The sequence below is a fragment of the Metopolophium dirhodum genome, chromosome 2, assembly GCF_019925205.1.
Source record: "Metopolophium dirhodum isolate CAU chromosome 2, ASM1992520v1, whole genome shotgun sequence".
Lineage (NCBI taxonomy): Eukaryota > Metazoa > Arthropoda > Insecta > Hemiptera > Aphididae > Metopolophium > Metopolophium dirhodum.
Genome location: NC_083561.1, coordinates 1,791,696 through 1,804,448, shown reverse-complemented (window position 1 = coordinate 1,804,448; position 12,753 = coordinate 1,791,696). Strand labels below are relative to the sequence as shown.

At 27.2% G+C, this 12,753-nt stretch overlaps 1 protein-coding gene and 1 long non-coding RNA gene across 7 annotated transcripts; one reads left to right on the top strand and one right to left on the bottom strand.

Annotated features, from left to right (window-relative positions):
• Window positions 1-2,979: 2,979 nt before the first annotated feature.
• LOC132939858 (inositol polyphosphate-4-phosphatase type I A) lies at window positions 2,980-11,575 on the bottom strand. 5 transcript variants are annotated; one of them, XM_061007257.1, is made up of 18 exons: window positions 11,436-11,575; window positions 11,250-11,381; window positions 9,685-9,756; window positions 8,082-8,237; window positions 7,819-8,016; window positions 7,227-7,738; window positions 6,935-7,137; window positions 6,712-6,872; window positions 6,061-6,244; window positions 5,787-5,991; window positions 5,174-5,540; window positions 4,806-5,080; window positions 4,522-4,607; window positions 4,231-4,453; window positions 3,946-4,163; window positions 3,477-3,886; window positions 3,219-3,354; window positions 2,980-3,119 (listed from the first exon to the last, which is right to left on the bottom strand). In XM_061007257.1, the coding sequence occupies exons 2-18, from the start codon at window positions 11,365-11,367 to the stop codon at window positions 2,987-2,989; spliced, it is 3,657 nt and encodes a 1,218-aa protein (XP_060863240.1). In that variant the 5' UTR covers window positions 11,368-11,381; window positions 11,436-11,575; the 3' UTR covers window positions 2,980-2,986. The 5 variants fall into 5 exon arrangements, with proteins under 5 accessions (XP_060863240.1, XP_060863242.1, XP_060863244.1 ...); XM_061007259.1 differs by lacking the exon at window positions 11,436-11,575 and adding an exon at window positions 10,507-10,575 and having other exon boundaries at window positions 11,250-11,382; XM_061007261.1 differs by lacking the exon at window positions 11,436-11,575 and adding an exon at window positions 10,507-10,560 and having other exon boundaries at window positions 11,250-11,382.
• Window positions 3,070-11,442, top strand: LOC132939859 (uncharacterized). Of its 2 annotated transcripts, XR_009664020.1 has the most exons (4): window positions 3,070-3,160; window positions 8,586-8,700; window positions 10,915-11,105; window positions 11,205-11,442. It is a non-coding gene; the product is annotated as an uncharacterized LOC132939859 (long non-coding RNA). The 2 variants fall into 2 exon arrangements; XR_009664019.1 differs by lacking the exon at window positions 3,070-3,160 and having other exon boundaries at window positions 8,384-8,700.
• Window positions 11,576-12,753: the final 1,178 nt, after the last annotated feature.

Below are 12,753 nucleotides of genomic sequence, written 5' to 3'. Positions count from 1 at the left end.
TAGATACTACTAGCAGTTAGTTAATGGGCCATCAGTTATAAATAAATAATTTATATTACTTTAAATATATAAACATAATATTATATTATATAAGTACAGTAATAATTAGCAATTAAGTGGTAGGTTTAGACAAAATGTAATAGTATTCCATGATAATTAATAATATATGTATTGTACATTGTGATTTATTCTACACTTGGACAATGTTTGTAATCACTATTTAATAATAAACACTAAATCATCTAAAACAATTTAATTGCACATCAAATAATATAACTATTTACAAAATAGTTTGGTACAACAAAATAAACACAATAAAATGTCAATAATACTTTATGTAAGCCTGAACTCTTAAATAATATAATCATAATACAAAAAAATCCTTCAATTTATTTGATAAAATTTGTTTGTCATTTTAGGAAAATATTAATAGAAACAAATATAACAAGAATAAATAAAAAAAAAAACAATTTCAATGTAATAACTTTAATAAAAAAAAAAATTTATATGTATAAATAAACATATGTATTACATAGAAGAAATAATAATAAAAATGAAATACATAACAAATAATAAATTTGTAGACAATTTCTAAATCACTCAGTTGATGGTAACATTTCAGCTATAATTTTCAAATATAAAGATGTGCAGACTAAAAACATAAGTTAGTTAACAATAAAATCTAAAAAACAAAATGGTTAGAAACGTATACATATACATTTATCAATAACATAAAATTGTATATTGGAAATATACAATGTTAGGTTATATCTGAATGGATTGTAAAATTTAATTTTTAATAGCTTAAAAGTAAGAAAATACAATAAATGTTATATTATAATTTCAAGGTTCTGTTGTACATATTGAGCAACATTATTATATCCATAGTTAATACAGAATCTAATATCTATGATTTAATATCAATAACAGGAAGACACTTGCTCAATCCCATAACATTAAGTATTTTAAGTTAAACTGTAAACGTTAATTTAATTAATTAATGTTTACTAATTTTGTACTTAAGCTTGGCACACATTGTGTCTTAAAAATAGACAAATAACATTAATAATTGATATAATTTAATTAAAGCTTATTACACTTTTTAATTATAAATATGATAAATCTTAAATATTATAATTATTTTTTTAAGTTGAAATTGAAATATAAAAATTGTTTGTTATCATATACTGCAATATGACTGAATAATAACAATGGTCGTACAAACTCAGTTTATAATACATTAATGCCGGATCGCATAAAAAATGTATGGTTCAATAAAATTTAATGGACCAACCACGGGCCACAAAATCATGTTTAAGGGACCGTTTACTCATGATATTGATTCGTTAAATGTTTAGTGATTGTTCATGCAACCCAGAACATGAATACGAATATAAGATCAGTATTTACTATTTAGTAATGAAATAATATAATAATGTATATTGTAAACACTATACAATTATTTATTGTTATTATATATGAATACAATCAAAATTATTACTAAAATTATTTTGTTGAACAAATAACTCAAAATTTAATTTTACTGGTTTTTTATTAGAATTTTGGTGCCACAAATTATAAATATCAAGGCAATGCAACTTATACTTTACTGAGGAAAAATATATTAAAGTACTTTTCTATACACGTTAAGTACTTAATGAAAAAGATGGAATTCTAATGTGATGCATATTTTTAGATAATTAATGTATATGTATTTTATATTCAAATGGGTGGGGGAGAGTATCGTTTTGATATTATATGATTGGAATACAAAAGATTTGAGGGAATATTGAGCGAAAAAGCATCAGTGGCAAAATTTTTTCGTAGATTCTCGATAATATAATTCCCGTTAGCTTTTGTATATTTTTAATTTTTTAAGACATATTATTTCTATTTTCAAATATTTTTTACGAGATTATCAAACAATACCATTTTTTATACCCCATTGAGCCTTAAGTTAATAATAATATAACTATCAAATAAGCACTAAATAAAATAAAAATGAATATAACTGACAACTATTGACAAAAATTTCATAAATGGCTACATATTAAATTGAATCAACCAATTTTAACCAACCATCAATTCCTCTACTGTCCATACTTTTCAGCCTCTGGTTCATATTATATAGTCGATATTAAACAGTAAAGATATTCAAATTAAATAACTTTTTAAAAAAAATTGTTATTAATTAAAATGAAACATTTTATCCTATAATTGCAGTATAGGTACCTATCAAGTTTCTAGACAACCATTTTCCCATTTGGAGCAATTAAAACAAGAATTGAACATTCGTAATAATTGTATATTATGCTGAGTTTTAAATTGATTAAATGTAATATAATAGTGTAATACATTATATTGTTTAGAACTCATTAATTCACCTTGCTAAATAAAATGCAGAATAGTATAAAAAAATAAAACATATTAGTATAAATTTTTTTTCAGTTATAAAATAATATGCTTCTATAATTCTATGTGAATGACAGACTAAATAAATATTTATTTATTCATGCTGCCATATTACCAGTTTAATGTTCAATAAGTATTACGTGAGTAATGACTAATTAAATTCATAAATTAAATAACTAATACAGAATTTGCCATTTAATCCATCCACTGGATAATACAGACCACCATATATTATTCTTAGGACAAAATCAACCATTATCACTAATTTATTTAATCCAGACAAAAACTCTGCCCGATTTATTCAAAATTATTTTATTTTAATCAACCCGAAAATCAATCAAGCAAATAAATATTAGTACTTATTCTTTCTCTTGAAAATAAAACCCATTCAAAATATGAATAATAGTTATTATGGTAGTGAGTTTTTCTTATTTCAAAAACTATTCGCAGAAGTTCTAAGTACGCCAGACAGCAGTCTCAGTATAGGAACATTGATAATTTTGTTTGTCAATTGAAAGAAAGAAAAGTCAATAAAGAAAAATGAAATAAAATAAATAACAACCATGGTAACCATTTAAGTTTGGCTTGATCCATAAGTACCTGCCGGAGGTCTATACATTTGTGGTAAGGTGAAGTGTTGCAATCTATTAAATGCATATTTTCTGACACCAGTGTTTTTGTATGTATTTTCTCTCCTACACCCCTCACTGAAAGAAATTACATATTCACATGGCATATTATGACAACCGTAAGTTTTTCTTATCTATATTTTTTTATTATAATATTCAAACAATCATATTATATACCTTCTCATGCAATCTAATGCTCTTTGAATTTCACTTTCTGCAAGTCCATATTCCAAATTCAGAATAGAACACTGTTCGAGTGTAACAGACATAGCTGTTCGGTCTTTGGCACTTTTACAACTTGTAAATCTTAAACCTAAAAGTAATTATAAAGTAAGGATAAAAGCATGTGTACCTCAAAAAATGCAGATTGAAAATAATTTTAAATTAAAACAGTACAAACAATAATAATAAAATCATAAAAATTAGATATAATACCTTTTAAACGGCGACACACTATAGCTGCTATTTGTAGTATTTCTACATTTTTACTCTTACTGCTATGTAATGAATCTTTTAAATTGCTCATTAGTTCTGCAACAGAAGTGCCTTGTCGCTCACAATCACCATTATTTGATAAATTAAGTTTTCGGTATCTCGAACAGAATTCATTTAATCTTTCAAAATTGTCAATATTGCTGCTATCCTGTGGTTTTGTATTTCCAAGGTTTTCTGCAATAGTTGCCATTTCATTAATACCCATATTAAAAAAAACAGGCGTAACCCGAAATGGAGCAATGTTTTTAGAAGGCAGTAAAGATTGAATTAAATCAGGAACTGGTAATAAAACACATAAAGAGTTCTTAGAACCAACAATCCGTGGCATGATTTCATCTTTTGGATTTTCTCTACAAAAATAATATTAATAGTTAAATATATATTATTTTTATTATTTTATAAATAATACCTAACAGCTTGCGATAATGGTAATAAGGTAAAGTTCACAGTGGCAAGATCTTCAATAGCAATAGCCATATCACCCCACATGTCAATCTCATTACCATAGTAACTCAATAGACATTCAAAAGAGGCTAGACAACCAATTGAAGACAATACATACAGGAATTCAGGTTCAGGTTTTTGACACCACAATCTCGCCATTAAACCACTAACTAGAGCAGTCAACTACAGAAAAATTAATATTAAATTTGAGTGTTCTTTAAATTTAATTTAAATAATTTATTTTAATTACCGCTTGTGAAAAACAAACATGTCTACGGTAACGAACGTTGCATGACCTTTCAGCTGACCGTTTATCCTCTTGTACTCTAAAAACACTATGCGTAAGTCTAGCAGTTTTTAAAAGTCCATCCATAGCTTGACGAAGTTTACGCATGCTTGGCTTTAATTCAGAACCCCAATCAGTCATTAGACTAAAATCAAGTCCTTCTGTAAACTTGTTTCTAGAAGGTGCACTAAAAACATAGAATAATACATTTATTTATTCTACTTAGTAAAAGATATAAAAAATATATATATTCACTTGTTATTAGTTGTTGTTTGAGCTTCGTTATTGGAAATTTGAGTGATTCTAGAATCTAAGCTCACAGGCTGATGACAATTTGTTGCCTATAATATTTTTGAGTAATTATGAATACTAAATAATAACAATAGTTTTGTCATATTATATTAGACATAGTATGAATATTTTAAATTTGTATTTTGTAGCATGATTTATATTATAATATGGAAAATATTGTTATACATTTAATATCAAAGCAAACATAAAATGTATGGTTAATTTTTTGCACTGTAAAAATTATTTACTTGATTTGTTGATGAATTTGAACGAAAGCTATGACTTCTTTGAGACCTTAACCTTACTGCTGGACTATTGCAACGACCACACAAAAATTTAACTTTGCTCACAAGACACATAATACTAGCTTCAATATTCAATTGAGTAAGTTCCCAAGGTTCTGGTTCTTCAGTTGGCTTATAATAGTTGGCTGACGGTGAATTACACATTGAGTAAGTGTCCAAAAATTGACCTGTTTTCATACCATTGCCGCTTTCATTAGGTAATGAATTTTCTTTCAAACCTAAAAATATTCTTTTTAAATATATTTTCATAGTAGGCACTTTAATACATAAAATATATTATAGTATAATGAAAATTTGATTCAAAAACATACCAGAAAAATGGTTTGCGTCTTCTTGATTATTGTCCATTTCACCCTTAGATTCTGGAAACACAATAAACTGTTGTTGGTCTTCATTACCGCTCAAGTCATGTTCCTCTTGGATTTCTTTTGAATCAAACTTCATAAAATTCCTCAAACATTTTGGGCTTTCCGGAGTATACAAATCTTCAGTATCTGGTGATTGTAGATCAAAATTTATCTGGCTTGCTATGCGTTTAAATGGCGATACATGATAATTTGAAGTATGTTTAATGGATTCATTGTCATCACACAAGACAGGCGTCACTTTATGTTCTTCAATAAAATTTAAAGCTTCTTCAACGAGTTTTGGATCCCAGAGGCTTAGCAAAATACGAGTCTAAAAAATATAATATGATAATATTATATGTATTACAATATCATTGAGCACATTCTAAAGTTATGTACGCTCAATAGGATTGGCCATTTCATTTATAATTAAATATGACAGGTAGTAGTGAATAATTATGAGCAACTGATAAAGCTAAATTTATTAAGCGCATACAACAGTAATTTACTAATTAAATAATGCTAAACGCTCAACATCAAAAAGATTTTTAATAGTGATTTTTAAAAATATAATTACTTTGGATATCATATCATTACAAATTGGCATCATTCCTGCAGTTTGTTTGTCTTTAGCTAAATTTAACAAAATTTTCATTGCATCTACTACCTCTCGCCTTAGAAGTTTAATTGCTTGAATGGCATCAAACGCCATAGTAATTTTACTACTGGCCATAGCATGGCCGTTTGTTTTAAGTGGTGCTTCTTTGAGTTGTTGTAATAATCTAAAACATATATATATTATAAAAACCATAAATATTATATTTTACTGTTTACTTAGAAATTTGTTTTACTTTATCAATCCTCCAGTTTTAGATTTATGTGAATGTGCAGTAAATGCGCCAACTGTAATTGTATCATAAAATCCACTCTTTTTTAGTGTATCATTTTGAACCCAAATGCGTTGTAAGTGTAAGTTTGTTGGTGCAAACTCTAAAGAACGATCGTTTCTACGCGAACTTGGTTTAAAATGAACCCCTAAAAAAAATTTAGATTTAGATTTTCAGAACTTTTTTACTTTACGGGATACACCTTTTTTTGGCACTTCACTCGGACAAACAAAATTTAAAATATCCCTCGACTTGCTATGTAACAACACCTCAAGTTGTCACAGGGTAACCACCGTTTATCCACTCTTATAATTTTCCCTGCTCTAAATATACTAACTTTGATGTGTCATTACTTCGAAACTATGCACAAGCGCCAAATTCTGACTTCACTATCGTTTTCAGTGTACTTAACTACATAAGTTTCAAAAAAAAAGTTGTCCAATAAAGTAAAAAGATACCAGATTTTCTACAGAGTAATATGTTTAGATTATCATTACATTCAACCAACCATAATAAACACATGAATAATTATCATATAAACATGGATGAAATACGTTGGAAGATAATTATGTATGATAAATTATCTTCAAAAATGTATCAGTGTTAAAAATTTACCCTTCTGATTTTCGAGATTTTGTTTGGCTTGAGAATACAAATGTAATAGTTGCAAATGTCGGTCAAGTAGTTCTACTTGTTTTGAGTGCCATGGCTCAGACAATTCACCCATTCCTGACACTTCTTGCAAAAGTTCTTTTTCTTCAAGTATCCATATGTTTCTATTTACGAGAATGGTTAATTTTCACTTGTTGTCTACTAACTTAGATGAGTAAATGCTTACAATAATTGTTGTGGTAAATAAAAGCATAACTTGCTTTCAGCCATTATTTCATAAACAGATATATCACCTCTTAGACCAGAATGAAAACGATAAGTAACAAACGATACATTATCAAATAATAAATACAGATAGTTCTGTAAGGGTACACGTAATCTAGTTCCAAGTCTTGGAGGCAATGACTGTGTTCTTCGATGATTTACCATCTATAGTAATTAAAAAATATATTTTATAAATATATATGATAATTAATATTTAAAAATAAATGTATATTTAATTGTTTTATTTAACTTACAGGAAAGTTATGATTGTTATACATTAATGATTTGCATGGTGTGGACTCTGTACTCATATTATGTCCAATCTGTTTGTCTGGACGACAAATTGTCATGGACACAAAACCAATAATTTTATCTAAATCGGATCTAATACTTGGTGATGACAGGGGCAAACGAACACGTTGCCCATTGTTTCCCGAATGAGTAGTTTCTAACAACGAACATAGTGTTGTTTCGCAATGTCCCATTTTCACAGCGGTTCCAGAAATACATTCTCGGACATCATAGACTGATACTCGAAGGATACAATCCTCAGTTAATCCATCACTGCGTTGTAACCATATAGTTCTCAAAAATGTTGGATTACTATTATCAATAATAACTTCTGTGTTAGCATAGTTTATCCAAACATTTTCACTTGGTATACAAATTGATACAACAATTGCTGGATTTGGAGAACGCCCATGCCCATCACACATCAGATTATCACAAGAAAAACATATCTCGCACAATGGTACCTTTGTTAGATCTAAAACATGAATATGGCCATATATAAAATATGGAAGTAAAAATAATATAGAAATAGGTAGAGAATGTATTAAAATGTACCTAGTTTAGGTTGATTTTTACGTAATCTCCACATATTAATATCTAAATCAGGTTTTCGTTTTACTTCTAATTGCCTTCTTAAATCCAATAGTCTAGCCCGCATGATTTCGTAGCTTGCTTGCTTTATAGCTTCTAACCAAGAATCTCTTTCTGGCTCTGTATGTGCAGCAATTTGTTGACAAATACCATTTTCAAATACTATTAATTTACATTATTAGTAGTTGTTCTTAAATAATTAAAAATTATGACTGAAAATTGTTTACCTATTTGAAAACTAAATGGTCCTTCTGGTGGAGACTCGTCTAATTGTACAGAATAATTTTGTAGAACAATAACACCTAGTAAATCTGATAACTGATCATGAGACTTAAGATAAAATAGCAGATTTCCTCTTAAACGACACCAACGCTCAAAATTAGCTTTAAAAAAATAATAAAATATACATATTAGCGTAATCAATAAAATATTTAAAACTGAAATTTGATTATAAGATATTTAACATGAACACATGTTGGCTATTTATGCACAATTTATAGAATCAAACATATTATGAATATTACTGCAGAATATGTTTTAACATTTAACATTAGAAACAAATATAAGAGTAACAATATTATGAAATTAATTAATATAATTTACTTTTTATATTTCAATATTTGTTAACTTTATAATAGTCAATATTTAACACTGATAAACTGAAATAATCACCCACTAATCAAAATAATCTGTTGAACACAATAATTAAACTAATAAATATATGTTCATAGGTGTGTGCACGGGTGTGGCTTATTGAAGTATTGACTATGGACATCAAAACCAGCTAAACATATTCAGTTTTTAGAATGTGGAAATTCATAGAAGATGGTTCCAGAAAGGATACATGTAAATATGTAATATAAAAACAAGTTATTTAAGATGAATAAAAATGTATTTTAACTGTGTTTATTTAAATTTTTACTTAATAAATAAAATTTTTTGAAGTGAACTGTAACTTTATCTACCAACAATTTCAGCGCACTCCCATTTATATATTTTATAATGTATATAACACAATACATTATAGTATTATACACTGTATAGATTTAAATAAATATGTAAAAATCATTCTCACCTGTAAAATTATAATACAATGAGAAAGACTTGTAGGTATAATATTATTATATTCATAATTATATGAGAACAATAATGAAAAAATAAAACTATTGTATTAGTTACATTAATATTTTTACCTTGGGTTTTGACATAAAAAGTTATCACTTATCAACATGCAACATAAAAAAACTAAAGGTTCAAAGATTATTTCAACATAAATGATCAATTAACTGTTAGGTTGGCTAGTAATGGGTTGCATATGGATGTATCATGCAACAATATATAAGTCTCATGCTAAATATTAATGGACAACTATATGTACAGTCTGTTTATAATACAAAGGTGGGAAAAACTATGTTTTATAAACATTGTAATAATTTCCCTAAATTTAATTCAATTTATAATTCAGCCATTAAAAGCCAACCACAAATCATAATTTTTAATTAAGTTTTAGCCAATGATAAAATTAAAAAAATAAATATGTATATGTAGACATGTATGTTGTTTTATATAAATACTAGATTGATTAGTTTAATTAGATATAACATTGAAATTCAATTTCGTTTACAGCTATCTTAAATTCGCAGTTGCGCGCATTTACCATACACAGACTATACCTATGTTATTTTGCAACATTGTAAACCAGATTGGCTCAAATAAGATATAGGTATACTTTTTTATTGTTCTACCATAAATAAACCACTTAAAATACCTCATATTTTGTTTATGTATTATATAATTATTTAATTATTCAAAATGCTTATAATTATATACCTTTATGTGATCCGCCATAACAGTTCAAATCGCTTAGACGTTCCCGTTTTTTGCTTCGCTTTGAATCTCTCTCTGAAATTGTTTAAATAAATCTAATAGTCTAAAAATCAAATTGGATTGAAAAAACATAAGACCTCTAGTCTCTTAACCAAAACAAAAAACAAATAATTCAAAATACAATAATTAGATTTTTGTTTGTTATATGCAAGAATAGCACAACTCACAATCTTAGAAATCCACACAGAGTATAATTTCAAAAATGATAATTATAATTAATAATTATTAAAATAATTATTTTCTCTTTTATAAAAATATGAAATATAATCATAAAATTGTATTTTTACTTTACCATAATAACCTCAATCATTAGATTTCCAATATCTATACTCAAATTGATTTATATATTTATTACTTTTTATTTTAGATCTGCTAGGCTATAATTAGGTACAATAGTTAAAAATTATATAAACAAGTAAAATATTTTTAGAAAATATTTATATCATATTCATAATAACACATTTTATTATACATCAAACATTCTAACCCTTGTCTTTAATTGTTTAAAAATTCTCACTTCATAATAATTTTTTATCAAAATTCAAAAGCTTAGGTTCTTTAACTAAAATAAAAACTAAGATTAGAAAAAAGAACAAAACAATACATTCAATACATTCATAATGCCATATAAAAATATTGTGTTGGTATTATAAAATAATATCAACATTTTGCTAGTAAAATTAATTTTAAAAAAATTGCATTAGTTATTCATATAATCATATACAAAGCTTAATCCCACAAACACAAATAAGTAAAGTTGCTTACTGCATGAAATTTTTGAATGAAGTAACTACCCATTAGTGACACTTCTGCAATGTTCTAGAAAAACGGAATCTAAAATTATTTAGTGATAAAATAATTAATTAATTGTATTGATATCATTTAACACATATTATTACTATAGGCTTTATCTATGAATGAATTATTACTAATTGATGTAGATTGAACATGTTTACAATAACATTTAATATTATCGGACTAAATTTTATCTTGTATGTATTTATTATAGTCATAAATCATAATAAAAATAACAATAAACGTACCTAATAACTTATTCATAGCTATTTTGACTTATATTATCAGTTGATTTTTTTCTTAAACCTACGTTTGGGAGGTTTTTATTTACATTGTTAAAATAATTGTGTTAATTCCGATTGTTATATATTTTTTCAGTTATTTCAAAACTGCCCAATATGTTTTACACGCAGTGTTATATGATTTAAATCCAAGACTTATGAGTATTATTAAACCAATAAATAACAATGATATTAATTTAAAAGTACTAAAATGTATCATGCAAAATTCCAAACAATTATGTACTTAAAACACACAATTCATACAAAACATGCCAAGCTGATGACTAGGTATGCAAATATTAGATTATAACAATATAGTAACTCTCTAAGGGTATAAGAATGGTAAGATTGAACTTTGTTAAACTTTATTTTTTATTTCACTTATAGATATTTCAAAGGTAGGTACCAATGAGTAAAATTATAAATACTCACTCTCAGTTCTTCTGAAAAACCCTTCTTGGCGTTCGCGAACGAATAACAGCCCTTCTTTATCAAATTTATTAGACGGTTGTTGTGCCAATGTGATCATCTCCTGTTTGTTGAAACGCATTTCATTTGTTGGGTCTAAAAATAAGATGAGTCAAATGTTGTGCATGAAAATCATACTTGAATACTTACCGACTAACAAGTCTACCGGGAAATGTGTTTGTGGAAAACACAATAGTGAACCATGTCTGTCATGTGTTCACTTGTTTTTGACCTGTCTCAGTGAAGATTGAAGATCTGTGTAGTTGACCAAAACGGTTTTCCAATCGCAGTTTCCACGGATAACATTTCTACTTCAGATGTTACAAAAATAACATTACGTTTTGAAACATTAACAATGTTTTTGTAGAGGTAAAGAGTTAAGAAGAGGGATTATAATATTAGAATAGGAACCTATTGAAAATAAATATTATTATTTTCGTTTCGGTATCTGAGTGAAACGATGATTGATGAATGTTTTTTACTTTCATCTTGTGAGTTGTGATAACGACAAGTGTATGACGTTGATAACAAAGTTTCTCCTGGGACGATCGAGGAATTTCGATTTTCACTTTGTAATCATTTTTTGAAATATAAACACGTCACACGCCGTATTTATTATTTTTGACATCCCCAAAGTACCTACCGATAATATCCTACCATACAGAACTCAAAATAAATAATAAACAGGTATATTAATATTTACATTTATTTGACTAATGGCTGTATATTATACAGTTAACGGCTTACGGGCTTACGCCCACGAGCAACGGGCACTACCGAGTAGCAGGGAGTGGTGACGTAGCAGGTTATTATATTATATTAATTATTATTATACCATTGATTAAATGTACAATGATCAATGATTATACTGTAGACTCAGGCCTGGATTAATGTATAGACAGACAAGTAATTTGCCTAGAGCGCCGAGATTTTTGGCCATCATAAATCTCAGCAGTTAGCGACGTTAGCGTATTCTATTTATACTTTTAGTCTACACACTACAGATATAATTTAAAAAAAGATTGGCAAGTAGGTACCCACTCTGCTGTACAGTAGGCGTGTTAAGTACACTGCATTAATAGATGGGTGTGTAAAATTTAAAATTTGAATTCAATAATATAAAATCATTTCTATAGTACCGACCTTATTAGTACAGTGGCGTGGTGAAAGCGGCCGCTCCTCCAAATTTTGTGTGGGTGGGTATTGGGTAATGGGTATTAATTTTTAGCATACATATGTACGTGATATATTATAGGATTAATGAAGTACTAATGTAAAAAAAAGGGTGGCAAGTGGGTACCGCTCTGCTGTTCATTAGATGTAAAATGAGTCATTTTTATGGATCATATATTTATTTTATCAATTCCTATACTTGATAAAATTTTCAAAATATTTTGACTGGTTTTGAGCTGTTTACGTGCAATTTAAAATTTCAATTTTATTTTCTATATATTTCAACAAAAAAAAA

Coding starts and splice junctions, on each gene's coding strand:
- LOC132939858 (XM_061007257.1), bottom strand. CDS start 11,367: ATGCGTTTCAACAAACAGGAGATGATCACATTGGCACAACAACCGTCT. Junction 4,454..4,521: donor CAAACAACAACTAATAACAA/GTGAATATATAT, acceptor CTATGTTTTTAG/TGCACCTTCTAGAAACAAGT. Junction 3,120..3,218: donor GCATTAGATTGCATGAGAAG/GTATATAATATG, acceptor AATTTCTTTCAG/TGAGGGGTGTAGGAGAGAAA.